This window comes from Salmo salar, chromosome ssa03 (assembly GCF_905237065.1).
Source record: "Salmo salar chromosome ssa03, Ssal_v3.1, whole genome shotgun sequence".
In the NCBI taxonomy this organism is placed as follows: Eukaryota; Metazoa; Chordata; class Actinopteri; order Salmoniformes; family Salmonidae; genus Salmo; species Salmo salar.
In genome coordinates, this window is record NC_059444.1 from 52105392 (window position 1) to 52121560 (window position 16169).

Genomic DNA, 16169 nt, shown 5'->3' on the forward strand with positions numbered 1-16169 from the left:
TGTGCTAGTGGTTGGGTTAGAGAGAGGGGTTTGGGGATGTGCTAGTGGTTGGGTCAGAGAGAGGGGTTAGGGGTTGTGCTAGTGGTTGGGTCAGAGAGAGGGGTTTGGGGATGTGCTTACCAGGGAGGCCGTGCGGATGGTGGCGAAGTGGTCCCGGTTGCGGTAGTAGGCCCTGCGGCGGGCGGCTGACGAGGGCTGCTGCTGGTCTATCTCTGGCTGGTATGGGTCATCATAGATATTATCCTGACCCTGGGGGAGGGGGACAAGGAGAGAGAATTCAGGAGGATAGGGAAGTTTAATTAATGTCCACAAACAAATTGCACACACCTGATATACTTACCACATACACACACCACCATCTTCTTTCTCTCGAGCACACACGCGCGCGCACACACACACACACGGTAGGGCGATGTATGATGGAGACTGTGTTCTCTCCCTCAGTCATCATAGCCACCCCCCCCACCTCACTGCATTCACACACACACACTACTCTCTCAGACTTACAGTAGGGCGGTGTATAACGGAGGAGACTGTTCTCTCAGACTTACAGCAGGGCGGTGTATAACGGAGGAGACTGTTCTCTCAGACTTACAGTAGGGCGGTGTATAACGGAGGAGACTTCTCTCAGACTTACAGTAGGGCGGTGTATAACGGAGGAGACTGTTCTCTCAGACTTACAGCAGGGCGGGGTATAACGGAGGAGACTGTTCTCTCAGACTTACAGCAGGGCGGTGTATAACGGAGGAGACTGTTCTCTCAGACTTACAGTAGGGCGGTGTATAACGGAGGAGACTGTTCTCTCAGACTTACAGTAGGGCGGTGTATAACGGAGGAGACTGTTCTCTCAGACTTACAGCAGGGCGGTGTATAACGGAGGAGACTGTTCTCTCAGACTTACAGTAGGGCGGTGTATAACGGAGGAGACTGTTCTCTCAGACTTACAGTAGGGCGGTGTATAACGGAGGAGACTGTTCTCTCAGACTTACAGCAGGGCGGGGTATAACGGAGGAGACTGTTCTCTCAGACTTACAGCAGGGCGGTGTATAACGGAGGAGACTGTTCTCTCAGACTTACAGTAGGACGGTGTATAACGGAGGAGACTGTTCTCTCAGACTTACAGTAGGGCGGTGTATAATGGAGGAGTTGGAGGTGACCGTGTGCTCTCCCTCGGTCATCATGGCCATCTCGTTGCTGTCGTCGGAGCCGTCCGCCAGGCTGTTGACCGAGGAGCTCTGGGAGCTGGCGGATATGGACATACTGGGCACAGACTGGGAACTCTCCATGCTGCCCACAGTGCCCGTACGGAGCAGGTACTGCTCCACCTCCTGGGTGAGAGGGGGAAGGAGAGAGGGGGAAAAAAAGAGAGAGACATTATACAGACAGACAGAGACAGAAAGTTAACATAAGATACAATGCCTTCAGAAAGTATTCACGCCCCTAGACTTTTTCCAAATGTTGTTGTCGTACAGCCTGCATTTAAAATGGATTACATTGAGATTGTGTCACTGGCCTACACACAATACCCCGTAATGTCAAAGTGGAATTGTTTAGACATTTTTACAAATGAATTAAAAATGAAAAGCTGAAATATCTTGAGTCAATAAGTATTCAACCCCTTTGTTATGGCAAGCTTAAATATATTCTGGAGAACAAATGTGCTTAACAAGTCATAAGTTGCATGGACTCACTCTGTGTGCAATAGTAATGTTGAACATGATTTTTGAATAACTACCTCATCTCCGTACCCACAGTCGAGCTGTGAATTTCAAACACAGATTCAACCACAAAGAGCAAGGAGGTTTTCCAATGCTTTGCAAAGAAGGGAACCTATTGGTAGATGGGTCAAAATAAAAATGCAGACCTTGAATATCCCTTTGAGCACGGTGAAGTTATTAAATCACACTTTGGATGGTGCATCAATACACCCAGTCAGTACAAAGATGCAGGCGTCTTTCCTAACTCAGTTGCGGGGGGGGGGGGCATTCAGAGATTTCACCATGAGGCCAATGGTGACTTTAAAACAGTTACAGAGTTGAATGGCTGTGATAGGAGACAACTGGGGATGGATCAACATTGTAGTTACTCCACAATACTAACCTAATTGACAGAGTGAAAAGAAGGAAGCCTGTACAGAATACAATACTCAAAGACATACATCCTGTTTGCGATAAGGCACTAAAGTAAAATTGCAAAAGAAACGTGGCAAAGAAATGTACTTTATATCCTGAATGCAAAGTGTTATGTTTGGGGCAAATCGAACAACACATCACTGAGTACCACTTCATATTTCCAAGCATGATGGTGGCTGCTGCATCGTGTTATGGGTATGCTTTTCATCGGCAAAGACGGAGTTTTTTTAGGATGCAAAGAAACAGAATAGAGCTAAGCACGGGCAAAATCCTAGAGGAACACCTTGTTCAGTCTGCTTTCCAACAGACACTGGGAGAGAAATTCACCTTTCAGCAGGACAATAACCTAAAACACAAGGCCAAATATACACTTGAGTTGCTTACCAAGACCACATTGAATGTTCCTGAGCGGCCTAGTTAGTTGACGTAAATCGGCTTGAAAATCTATGGCAAGACTTGAACATGGCTGTCTAGCAATGATCAACAACCAACTTCACAGAGCTTGAAGAATTTCTTTAAGTAAGTATACAATCCAGGTGTGCAAAGCTCATCAGAGACTTACCCAGAAAGACTCATAGCTGTAATCGCTGCCAAAAGTGATTCTAACATGTAGCGACTCAGGGGTGTGAATATATTTCTAAAAACATGTTTTCACTTTGTCATTATGGGGCATTGTGTGTAGATGGGGGGGGGGAAATATATATTTAATCCATTTTGAATTCAGGTTGTAACAACGAAATGTGGAATAAGTCAAGTGGTATGAATACTTTCTGAAGGCACTTTAAGTGAACGACACAGGTCTGCCCAGACAAGTGTGCCCCGTACCACCTCCTCCCAACACTACAACCAGAGGAGGTCCATTATGGGCCTTACTAACATGGGGAGAGCTCCTACCTCCTCCTCCTCGCCTCCCTCTGGGGTGGGTCCGTTGTGGGCTTCGTGGAAGAGAATCTTCTTCATCTTCCTGTACTGAAGGTTGTCCAGCTCCCGCACTGCGTCCTTGGTCCTCGCTATCAGGTCCATCACCGCCGTCAGGGGACGCTCACGACATAGAAACCGGTGCTACAGACAGGGGAAGTGCAAAGAGTTAGAGAGAGAAATTGGGGAAGAGAGGAGGAACGAGGAAGAGGTGTGTGCTGCAGTCTTACATTGAGCAACACATCAGAGATAGGCCTGTCCTGTGGAATCTTCTGTAGACAGGAGTCCACAAAGTTACGGAAATAATCAGACCTGCGGCGCGAGAGAGAAGAGAGTTCCGACAGAGAGGGTTAAGAGACAACGAGACAGTGATGTAAAGGAGAGATCATGAATAAAGGAGTTCAAGAGTTAAGCAAGAGGGGGGGGGGTTAGGTGAATGACAGACAGATAAGTGAGTGGAGAGTTGTGCACGGGGGAGAAAGAGGGAGAGTGATGCTCACCAGTGATTGGACGCTAGGACGGGGCTCTCGTTCTGAGCGATGTGGTATAAGGCACTCATAGCATTCATATTGAACAGAGGAGGCTTCCTCTCCGCTAAAGGGAGACAAGGAAGAGAGAGAGAGAGAGAGAAGGTAAGGGAGATAGAGAGAAAGTGACCAAGTGATAGAGAGAAGGGAGAGAGAGGACATGTTCGCTAGCAGCCAAAGCAGCTTAGTGCTGAGTCTCTTAAATCCCAGTAACAATGCCAGAACAAACAGACAACAGACCATTAACAACTCCCAGGGGTTAGGGATTTGGTCAGACGCCTTCACATTTCCTATATTATACTACATTGTTAGATTTCAGAAGTTAAAACTCTCTCTTTCTTGATGTGGTGTGCGATGCCTACCCAGCTCTATACAGGTGATGCCCAGAGACCAGACGTCCACCTTGCCGTCGTACTGACCCTCGTCCATCGCTAGGATCACTTCCGGAGCCATCCTGGGAAAAAGAGTGAACCATCCCTTTATAATCAGCCACTGGCGTGTAGGGCAGGGGGTGGGGGAGGATTTGTAGATTCACGGGAGAGGACCAGCAGTACTTTGGCCCTCAAGGAATTGAATAGTCCATAGTTTGCATTTCTAGCTCCTCACCAGTAGGGGGTTCCCACAAAGGAGTTGGCGGGGGCAACAATGGAGGCAGAGCCAAAGTCCCCCAGCTTCACCTGGCCAGGCTCTGTCAGGAGGATGTTCCCTGCCTTCACATCCCTGAGAGGAGAGGAGCAATGTTGACACAACGGTAACACAATGTTAACGTTGACAGCGCAGAGATAACGACGTTGAACATATTCAATTTAACTTAGGGGTGGGCAAACGTTTTGGCTCGAGGGCCACAGCAGGATTTCAAAATTCAACGGAGGGGCGCATAGATTTTTTTGGGGGGCTGATTTGTATGCCAAAATCAATTTGCGGGCCAGAAAAAGGGCAGTTACATTTAAAAAAAATATATATATACACATACACACACACGTTCCGACGACGCACGTGTAGTGGCGTTTTGGAAAACGCGTGTTCCATCTTCGGCCGTTGTAGGAAAGAGCCATAGTTAAAAACACTAGTAAGCCTAAGTTCCATCGCTATCGGGGAAAATGGGCCCTGGCTATTAAGGCCACAATGGAATGACTACTGAAACAGCACGGAGTAAAATCCCTGAGACGTTACGTAGATATTGTAGAACCAATGACGACAGACTAGACTGAAAGGCGCAGCATTGAAAACAGAACTGGAATTGAACAGCCAGAATCGCTCTAAGACGCTGCACAGTGACAGCATACGGACAACACTGTAGCATGGACCGAGAGGTTGTAGTAGTAGTTTGACTAAGTCGCTTGGGATAAAAGAGTCTGCTAAATGGCATATATTTCTATTATATTACCTGTGGATCATGTTGTGGGAGTGAAGATAGGCCAAGCCCAGCAGAGCACCATGGGTAATAGCAGCTATTTCCACCTCCTGTAGTGGCTTCTTGTGAACTACAGAGAGACAGACAGAAAGACAGAGAGAGAAAAAGAGCAAGAAAGAGAGGGAGAGAGAGTCCAGTTATACACAGAGCTTCACAAACATGCTAAATGCCCTTAAACATGACTCAAAACAATCCCTGCAGTTGTTTCCATGGTGTACTAACCTTCTAGAAGATCGGAGGCGGAGCCTAAACAGTATTCCATCACCAGCTGAGGGAGGGAGGGGGGGGGACATATTATTAGTAGACACTCAAATAGTGTAACTGGGGGCACACACACTGCTAATACTGACCCATGCCGTGTGTTCTCTGAGGTAGCAGCCTCTGTACTCGATGGTGTTGGGATGACGGAGCTTCTGGAGGAACTTCACCTCCTTGATGATATCCTGCCATTTCTGAGGAGAACGAGAGAGTAGGGGTTAATACTAAACACCAGGCCACAGGGAATCCTGGAAAATAGACATAAAGTCGATTGTTTAGGGACAAGTCTACGCCATTCTTCAATAGCCTATGGAAGGGTTCCGACTCTGGTCCTGAGTGTGCAGGCTAACACATCCGTTTCTATACGCCGACTTAAGTGTGTGCGGACGCGCGTTCCCTCACCTCGTTGGACTGCTTGCCAGTGTAGGACATCTTCTTGATGGCCACCACCTCGTTGTTGCGCACATCTCGGGCCTGTCGGACACAGCATCGAGAAAGACAGTCACGCACACACACTCCATTCAAACCTTCAAATACTGAAAACAATAAGAAGTTCTGGCTCACACAAACTCTCAAAACACCTCGTCGCACATGTTGACAAGGAGAGCAAACACACACTTTCTTAATCAAAACTCTCCCCTCCCCCTAATATAAAAGGTTCCCGTACAAAGTAGACGGCCCCGAAGCTGCCATGGCCGATCTCTCGGAGGTCAGCGAAAAGCTTCTCGGGGTCATCTCTGTAGAAGAGCTCAGCCACATCCGGGTCCTTTAGATTGCCCGCCCGCACACTCGAGGGCATAGCCAGGGCCTGGTGGACACAGGGAGACAATTAGGGGGGAAATAGAGAGGGGACAAGGGAGATCGAGGTAGAGGAAACAGAGAGAGAAAGGGTGTGGAGAAGAGTGGATAGAGAAGAAGAGAAAGGTGGAAATGGTGGGGAAAAGAAAGTGAGAGGGACAGAAACAGAGATTAGAAGGGTAGGGGAATAGAGGAAGAGGTAGAGAGAGAGAGTAGGGGAATAGAGGAAGAGGTAGGAGAGAGAGTAGGGGAATAGAGGAAGAGGTAGGAGAGAGAGTAGGGGAATAGAGGAAGAGGTAGAGAGAGAGAGTAGGGGAATAGAGGAAGAGGTAGAGAGAATCTAGGAGAAAAGAGGAAGAGAGTCTAGGGAAATATAGAGGAAGAGGTAAAGAGAGGAAAAAGTCTAGGGAAATAGAGGAAGAGAGAGAGTCTAGGGGAATAGAGGAAGAGAGAGAGAGTCTAGGGGAATAGAGGAAGAGAGTCTAGGGGAATAAGATCTAGAATAGAGGAAGAGAGTCTAGGGGAATAGAGGAAGAGAGTCTAGGGGAATAGAGGAAGAGAGTCTAGGGGAATAGAGGAAGAGAGTCTAGGGGAATAGAGGAAGAGAGTCTAGGGGAATAGAGGAAGAGAGTCTAGGGGAATAGAGGAAGAGAGAGTAGGGGAATAGAGGAAGAGAGAGTAGGGGAATAGAGGAAGAGAGAGTAGGGGAATAGAGGAAGAGAGAGTAGGGGAATAGAGGAAGAGGTAGGAGAGAGAGAGTGTAGGAGAAAAGAGGAAGAGAGTCTAGGGGCATAGAGGAAGAGGTAGAGAGAGTGTAGGAGAAAAGAGGTAGAGAGTGCAGGGGAATAGAGAAGAGGTAGAGAGTAGGGCTGGGTGATATGGCCAACATATCATATGGTATTTTTCACTGTATTTTATGTTTTTGATTAAGAAAAGTTCTACATTTGCTTTATGAGTAGTGCGTGACCCTAGGGTGGCAACACATAAACTCAGCAAAAAAAGAAACGTCCTCTCACCAGACGTGCTCAATGGGACTGAGATCCAGGCTCTTTGCTGGCCTTGGCAGAACACTGACAATCTTGTCTTGCAGGAAATCACACACAGAACGAGCAGTATGGCTGGTAGCATTGTCATGCTAGAGGGTCATGTCAGGATGAGCCTGCAGGAAGGGTACCACATGAGGGAGGAGGATGTCTTCCCTGTAACGCACAGCGTTGAGATTGGATTGAGCTTGTTGTCATTGCAGGCAATGATGCTGTGACACACCGCCCCAGACCATGACGGACATTCCACCTCCAAAATCGATTACGCTCCAGAGTACAGGCCTCGGTGTAACGCTCATTCCTTCGACGATAAACGCGAATCTGACCATCACCCTTGGTGAGACAAAACCGCGACTCGTCAGTGAAGAGCACTTTTTGCCAGTCCTGTCTGGTCCAGCGACGGTGGGTTTGTGCCCATAGGCGACGCTGTTGCCGGTGATGTCTGGTGAGGACCTGCCTTACAACAGGCCTACAAGCCCTCAGTCCAGCCTCTCTCAGCCTATTGCGGACAGTCTGAGCACTGATGGAGGGATTTGTGCATTCCTGGTGTAACTCGGGCAGCTGTTGTAGCCATCCTGTACCTGTCCCGCAAGTGTGATGTTCGGATGTACTGATTCTGTGCAGGTGTTCTTACACGTGGTCTGCCACTGCAAGGACGATCAGCTGTCCGTCTTGTCTCCCTGTAGCGCTGTCTTAGGTGTCTCACAGTTCGGACATTGCAATTTATTGCCCTGGCCACATCTGCAGTTCTCATGCCTCCTTGCAGCATGCCTAAGGCACGTTCACACAGATGAGCAGGGACCCAGGGCATCTTTCTTATGGTGTTTTTCAGAGTCAGTAAACAGGCCTCTTTAGTGTCCTAAGTTTCCAAAACTGTGACCTTAATTGCCTACCGTCTAAGCTGTTAGTGTCTTAACGATTGTTCCACAGATGCATGTTCATGAATTGTTTATGGTTCATTGAACAAGCATGAGAAACAGCATTTAAACCCTTTACAATGAAGGTCTGTGTAGTTATTTGGATTTTTACGAATTATCAGGATCCTGAAAATGGGACGTTTCTTTTTTTTGCTGAGTTTATATTCTAAATTATTTCAATGGGTCTTTCCCCATTCTGATTGTTTTATACTGTTCAATTCAACTTCACCCTAAAATAATTGCCTGCATTTCCCAAAAAATACTAGGCCTTATTTTTAACCAAATGTTGCAATTGCGATTTAGAACAAAACACTTGGGTGAACTTTTGGAATCATGGAAATAGAAAGTTGATTATAATTCTAAAGTTAGAATATAAATAATAGTGGGCACTTTGAATACTGTGTTTGACATGTCAACGAATGGAAATGCCATGGACGAGTTATTGTGACAGGGTAGGAACCAAAGTGATGTTTCCTAGGGGACCCTATTGGCTACATTAAATCTTTATTCATATAGCCAACATATTCATGCTTCGACTATTCCTCTGATTTAGAAGATACTGTTGCACAAACAAGCTGATTAAAGCCTCTACCAGTACTGGTATCAGGCTGTATTAGCCAGCTAAGTTTGCTCTGACTCAGTACTTTTATTAGCTAGTTAGCTAGCCAAATACCTAGCGATTAGCATTAGTGGCTAACACGATTTAGCTTAACTTGCTAAGAAAATACAAACTAGCTGTTTGCCGATGTAAGAAACACAAACTAATATTGTAATTGTAGAACGCTTGTGGATTTAAATTAAGATCAAAGTGGAAACAGCATCGTTGTCATCAACATTGTAGCATGTGCTGCATTGGCCATGCAGATGGAACAAAAGTGTCTCGTGGTCAAGCAACAACAAATGTGCCCCTTGAGTGACGGGATGGGACTAGGTCTGTGTGGAAAGCGGCATGGGGAGAGAGCGGAGAGGGATGACTCAAAGTAGCGGAGTAAACGACATTGCTCAAAAAACACTAAAATAACACATCCTACATCTGAATGAATGAAATAATCTTATTAAATACTTTTTTCTTTACATAGTTGAATGTGCTGACAACAAAATCACAAAAATAATAATATAAATCCAATTTATCAACCCATGGAGGTCTGGATTTGGAGTCGCACTCAAAATTAAAGTGGAAAACCACACTACAGGCTGATCCAACTTTGATGTAATGTCCTTAAAACAAGTCAAAATGAGGCTCAGTAGTGTGTGTGGCCTCCACGTGCCTGTATGACCTCCCTACAACGCCTGGGCATGCTCCTGATGAGGTGGCGGATGGTCTCCTGAGGGATCTCCTCCCAGACCTGGACTAAAGCATCCGCCAACTCCTGGACAGTCTGTGGTGCAATGTGGCGTTGGTGGATGGAGCGAGACATGATGTCCCAGATGTGCTCAATTGGATTCAGGTCTGGGGAACGGGCGGGCCAGTCCATAGCATCAATGCCTTCCTCTTGCAGGAACTGCTGACACACTCCAGCCACATGAGGTCTAGCATTGTCTTGCATTAGGAGGAACCCAGGGCCAACCGCACCAGCATATGGTCTCACAAGGGGTCTGAGGATCTCATCTCGGTACCTAATGGCAGTCAGGCTACCTCTGGCGAGCACGTCGAGGGCTGTGCGGCCCCCCAAAGAAATGCCACCCCACACCATGACTGACCCACCGCCAAACCGGTCATACTGGAGGATGTTGCAGGCAGCAGAACGTTCTCCACGGCGTCTCCAGACTCTGTCACGTCTGTCACATGTACTCAGTGTGAACCTGCTTTCATCTGTGAAGAGCACAGGGCGCCAGTGGCGAATTTGCCAATCTTGGTGTTCTCTAGCAAATGCCAAACGTCCTGCACGGTGTTGGGCTGTAAGCACAACCCCCACCTGTGGACGTCGGGCCCTCATACCACCCTCATGGAGTCTGTTTCTGACCGTTTGAGCAGACACATGCACATTTGTGGCCTGCTGGAGGTCATTTTGCAGGGCTCTGGCAGCGCTCCTCCTGCTCCTCCTTGCACAAAGGCGGAGGTAGCGGTCCTGCTGCTGGGTTGTTGGCCTCCTACGGCCTCCTCCACGTCTCCTGATGTACTGGCCTGTCTCCTGGTAGCGCCTCCATGCTCTGGACACTACGCTGACAGACACAACAAACCTTCTTGCCACAGCTCGCATTGATGTGCCATCCTGGATGAGCTGCACTTCCTGAGCCACTTGTGTGGGTTGTAGACTCCGTCTCATGCTACCACTAGAGTGAAAGCACCGCCAGCATTCAAAAGTGACCAAAACATCAGCCAGGAAGCATAGGAACCGAGAAGTGGTCTGTGGTGACACCTTTAGAACCACTCCTTTATTGGGGGTGTCTTGCTAATTGCCTATAATTTCCACCTGTTGTCTATTCCATTTGCACAACAGCATATGAAATGTATTGTCAATCAATGTTGCTTCCTAAGTGGACAGTTTGATTTCACAGAAGTGTGATTGACTTGGAGTTACATTGTGTTCTTTAAGTGTTCCCTTTATTTTTTTGAGCAGTGTATAAAAATGGACGTTACACACGGCCTATCACGTTCAACAAACCAAACATTCAAATACTGTTATAGAAGGTAAAGCAAAAACCCAAACCGGGTCCATGCATAACTACCGGTATATAGTAAAAATACAGTATACCGCCCAGCCCTAGCAGAGAGAGTGTAGGGGAATAGAGGTAGAGAGAGAGAAAGAGGAGTAAAGAAGGGTATAGAGATAGAAAGGTTGAGAACAAGTGAGGAGAGAAACCAAAAAAGAGGGAGACTAGTTCTCACAAAGCGCACTTAATAACAAACCCATATTAAAAATGTATTATTGGTCTCAACCTCAGCAGAGAGCGCTAGCGTACATATCACGGTGATGGACACAAACTCTCATGGCATGTGCACACACACACTATATAAAACACAGTCCCTCTGTCTAAGTGTAAATCAAAGTGCCGTGAGAGCAAGAGACATGGTTTACTCATAACTTAAAAGGTGCTCCACAGGATTTTATTTTTGTACTGTAATTTTAAGAAATGCCCATAATATATCTGCTGTGATTGCGGAATGATAGTCTTTCACAGTATTACTCACATCCCAGTGTTGTGATTGGCTGGGATATTCGCCTATTGATTTCTCCCGATGGAGCGGCATCTGTTGTCAAACTGGGAAAGCTGTTCTGACTTTGTGGCTGTGTTATCTAGTGGAAATCGCTCTGTCATGTCCTTGATGCCGGTGGAACAACACCGAAAGTAATAGGCTCAAGCCTAGATAACACAGCCACAAATTCAGAACAGCTTTCCCATTTTGACTCTCGGCGTGAGAAATCATTAGGCCTATATCACAGTCAATCACAACACTGACAGGTAAGTAATACTGTGATAGACTTTCATTCCACGATTACTGCGTGGACATAGGCTAGTGCTTTCGCTGTTCGTTAGGCCTACTCATCTCGTTGGCTGATGAAAAGTAAATGTGGAATTAGATAAGAACGCTCAATTATTTTACATTGTTGAATAGTAACATAAAAACTATGAAATAACACATATGGAATCTTGTAGTAACCAAAGAAGTGTTACACAAATCAAAAAATATTTTATATTTCAAATTATTCAAAGTAGCCACCCTTTGCCTTGATGACAGCTTTGCACACGCTTGGCATTCTCTCAACCAGCTTCATGAGGTAGTCACCTGGAATGCATTTCAATTAACAGGTGTGCCTTGTTAAAAGTTAATTTGTGGAATTTCTTTCCTTCTCAATGTGTTTGCGCCAATCAGTTGTGTTGTGACAAGGTAGGGGTGGTACACGGAAGATAGCCCTATTTGCTAAAAGACCCAAGTCCATATTATTGCAAGAATAGCTCAAATAAGCAAAGAGAAACGTACTTTAAGACATGAAGGTCAGTCAATCAGGAAAATGTCAAGAACTTTGAAAGTTTCTTCAAGTGCAGTCGCAAAAACCAACAAGCGCTATGATGAAACTGTCTCTCATGAGGACCACCACAGGAATGGAAGACCCAGAGTTACCTCTGCTGCAGAGGATAAGTTTATTTCAGTTACCAGCCTCAGATTGCAGCCCAAATAAATGCTTCACAGAGTTCAAGTAACAGACACATCTCAACATCAACTGTTCAGAAGAGATTGTATGAATCAGGCCTTCATCGTCAAATTGCTGCAAAGAAACCATTACTAAAGGACACCAATAAGAAGAAGAGACTTGCTTGGGCCAAGAAACACAAGCAATGGACATTAGACCGGTGGAAATGTGTCCGTTGGTCTGATGAGTCCGAATGTGGAGATTTTTGATTCCAATCGCTGTGTCTTTGTGAGACGCAGAGTAGGCGAACAGATGACCTCCGCATGTGTGGTTCCCACCGTGAAGCATGGAGGTGGTGTGATGGTGCTTTGCTGGTGACACTGTCAGTGATTTATTTAGAATTCCGCAGAATTCCCATCTGGTTTGCGCTTACTGGGACAATAATTACATTTTTTAACAGGACAATGATCCGAAACACAGCTCCAGGCTGTGTAAGGGCTATTTGACCAAGAAGGAGAGTGATGGAGTGCTGCATTAGATGACCTGGCCTCCACAATCACCCGACCTCAACCCAATTGAGATGGTTTGGGATGAGTTGGACCGCAGAGTGAAGGAAAAGCAGCCAACAAGTGCTCAGCATATGTGGGAACTCCTTCAAGACCGTTGGAAAGCATTCCAGGTAGAGCTGGTTGAGAAAATGCCAAGAGTGTGTGAAGCTCTCATCAAGGCAAAGAGTGGCTACTTTGAAGAATGTAAAATATATTTTGATTTGTTTAACAATTTTTTGGTTACTACATGATTCCATGTGTGTTATTTCATAGTGTTGATGTCTTCACTATTATTCTACAATGTAGAAAACAGTAAAAATAGAGAAAAACCATTGACTGAGTGTGTGTCCATACTTTTGACTGGTACTGTGTATTCTTAAAACAAATAAAATAGTTTGACAACCATGTTTGTAAGCTTTTCCAGTGATGAAGACATGGATGTCTCATGGTATTGTGGGGTATGCAAAATGGGTCAACTTTGAGCACCTTTATCTCCTGAATGTTTTGGCATTCAGGTCCAAAAATACTTTCTGACCAAGTCTTCCACAGGCAAACATGTATAGAAAGTTTGGTTTAAAACCAAAGGGATGCTGTCAAAAAGTGATTGAATTCAAGTGGATTTACCCAGCACCTATATTTCCCATTAATTCAAGATTGATGTCTGGCCTGCAGATATCTAATAGTTTGCAAATAGGCTACATCATATGGTGTGGAATATCATGACATGCAGCCTAACCACCTGACTAATGTAGATTTTGGTGGTGAACTATTCCATTAAAAACAGCCAAGTCCCTATTCAAACACTCTTCAAATGCATCCTCCTTCCTCCCTCGAAATAGTCACTGATCTCACATGGTTGTACAGGTGCGAGCATGGCCTTCCATCGATGATTCCTCCAATCATGTCATGCAAGATTAGTGATTAGCCTATTTCAAGGAATAAAGAAAGGAAGGATGCCTAAGTCTAGGTCGGTTTTGAGTGTGACCGCTGGAGAGGAACTAGCAGAGCTAACATAACCAACTCCAGTGATTCAGTCTGGAGTGAATGCATCAAGACATCGCCTTAGGGCCCCCACTGGGCTTTGGATGCTCTCTTTAAATCAACCCTTTAAAATAATGTGTGCGCAAGACAAGTGTTTGTGTTAGCGTGCAAGAGTGTGTGTGTGTGGGGGGGGGGAGGAAAGGACGTACCATGTCCGTACATTATATGGGCTTCGTGAACCAAACCCACGACTTTAGGGTCAATTCGAGACTCATGTTGGCACAGAAGACCTACGTCTTGAACTAGTTAACTGTGATGTCATCAGTGGCTACACTGAGCATATTACCGATAGGTGTTGTCAAGCAATAAACACTAGGGAGTTATTGCAGCTGATGTGAATTTATGGCCTATATTGTTGGTTTGAAATTGATCCAATTCTCCAACGTTACACTAATTTCCATTCCCTATTTTTCCCCGTTTTGTTCCAGTATGCATTCACCCTTTTTAGTGTGATGTGAATCATAGTAAAGTAGGTCAATAGTAGCTGAACTGTGGGTAAATTAATGTGGGGGACTGTGCATTTAATTAAAGGAATTGCTCATGACAGCACAAACATTTATTTTTATTTATTTAACCTTTCTAAGAACAAATTCTTATTTACAACGACGGCCTAGGAACAGGGTTACCGGTCTTGTTCAGGGGCAGAATGACAGTTGTTTAGCTTATCAGCTCAGGGATTCGATCTAGTAACCTTTCTGGCCCAATGCTCTAACCACTAGGCTACCTGCCGCTCCAACATGATCTGACTGATCTAGCCATGTAGCAAGACTAACTAATTCTGGAAGAAAGGAATTGGGTCATGGAATGCTTGGCTACAATAAAACCAGTGTGTGTCATTCATTCTATTTATATGTCGTCATGCCATGTAACGAGTCTTGTGTGACAGACGGGGTTCGAACCCGGGTCTCGCCCTAGGTTGAAGATGGGATATATTTTCAACCAGGACCTAGGCTAACGTTAGGTCTTGCCAAACCATGCATGAGTCTCACTCACTTTCAACTTTGTTAACTACACGTTTACAAGTATGTCTATGCTTAAATAGGGGTTGTCATTGAGATATCTAGCTAGTTATCCACATTAGACTATGTCATAGTTATAGATATATATTTTTTGGGGCTCAGGCATGTCAATGTCCGCTGAGTTTAGCTATCAATGGATGTATGCAAACACCATACCGTCGTTAGTTTAGTAAGCTAGTTAGTTATGCAATGTCAGTTAGCTGGTTAGTTCGCTAGCTGGCCGGTCAATTAATTTCAGTCAATTGATATGTAACTATTCTGATGCTAAATACACGCTAAGGCCAGAATCGCAAACTGGCTAACTAGCGCTAAGATGGACGGCTAGCTTGCTACCCATCATTGTTGACAATAAATTGCAACACTTACCACGGCTTGTTATGATCCCGCTCTAGCTACAGAAAAAAAACAATTTCTCCAATACCCGTAGCTTGTAACGTTAGTGGTGGTCTTTTCAATGGGGGGGAGGGGGGGTCTCAAATCGACGTACGATGCATTGTCATCGATTTCCTTCTCACATACATCCGACGACGAATTTGATTTGTTCTCAATTTCCTAGGCTAGCTATCGGTAGGGCTGAGCAGAAGCTAGCTAGCTTAGCTAGCTGTCTGACTAGCTACTTAATCCGTCCCGAACTGGTGAGCCACTAGCCAGTTAGCTTAGCTGGCTAGCTACTAGCTAACGTTAGCTGTATACGGGGTGCGGCTGGTCTTCTTCCACCTCGCCTGCTCCCCTTCCTTTCATATCGTATTGTATCGCTACATCCGTCTTTCCGTCAAGTTTCAAAAATGTCTAATATGCTTCTCCCCCGTCAGTGTTTTTCTGTCTCACACCTTTTTTTGTTCAGAAAAAAAAACAAGATGGCTGTGAGTGGGGCGGGAGCCATGCGGAAACCGGAAGTAACGAGCATGGTTGTCAAATATTTTTATGACTAAATATCATTGTTCTATCTGTGTGGGCGTCTTCTTCTTCTTCTTGTCCGCTTCCGGCACACTAGACGCTGTAATGCGTATTGCTGCCTTTCTCAGGCTGGAGAGTGAAATATACACATATCTAAATAGCCTCACACCCGTAGGTGCAGGCAGGTGGACTAAAGAAACCACAACTTGCTATTTCGGTCTGCCTATCATTTGTGCCCGAAATAGTTACAAGTAAAATGTGGTTACACCTTACACCCAACTCAGTCAGTTCACCGAAAAATATCCTCAGGAGGAGTGGCGCACGGTCTAGTGGCGTCACTACAGACACCCTGGTTTAGGCTGACTGAGGCTGTATCACAACTGGCCGTGATTGGGAGTCCCGTAGGGAAGCGCACAATTGGCCCAGCGTCATTGTAAATAAGAATTTGCTCTTATTAACGTCTGGTTAGGCCCTTAAAAAAAGAATTCCGCCTGAATGACGTGCCCAAAGTAAACTGCCTGTTGCTCAGGCCATGAAGCCAGAAGGAATTAATTGAATTCTACACTATTTCAATTAAATAT

General features: G+C 45.6%; 1 protein-coding gene across 2 annotated transcripts in view; it reads right to left on the reverse strand.

The window, feature by feature from the left end:
* The window catches only part of LOC106600755 (serine/threonine-protein kinase TAO2), a 36171-nt gene extending 20563 nt beyond the window's left edge, over window positions 1-15608 (reverse strand). Inside the window, exons 1-13 of one of the 2 annotated variants that reach the window (XM_014192362.2) lie at window positions 15058-15608; window positions 5917-6057; window positions 5652-5723; window positions 5342-5443; window positions 5214-5259; window positions 4965-5061; window positions 4184-4297; window positions 3940-4031; window positions 3551-3644; window positions 3281-3362; window positions 3027-3194; window positions 1122-1328; window positions 121-249 (exon numbers count right to left, since the gene is read on the reverse strand). In XM_014192362.2, coding sequence (XP_014047837.1) covers window positions 121-249; window positions 1122-1328; window positions 3027-3194; window positions 3281-3362; window positions 3551-3644; window positions 3940-4031; window positions 4184-4297; window positions 4965-5061; window positions 5214-5259; window positions 5342-5443; window positions 5652-5723; window positions 5917-6048 — 1335 coding nt within the window. In that variant the 5' untranslated portion in view covers window positions 6049-6057; window positions 15058-15608. The remainder of the gene's footprint in view (window positions 1-120; window positions 250-1121; window positions 1329-3026; window positions 3195-3280; window positions 3363-3550; window positions 3645-3939; window positions 4032-4183; window positions 4298-4964; window positions 5062-5213; window positions 5260-5341; window positions 5444-5651; window positions 5724-5916; window positions 6058-15057) is intronic. The other variant, XM_014192361.2, reaches the window with a different exon arrangement.
* Between the last annotated feature and the right edge of the window lie 561 nt (window positions 15609-16169).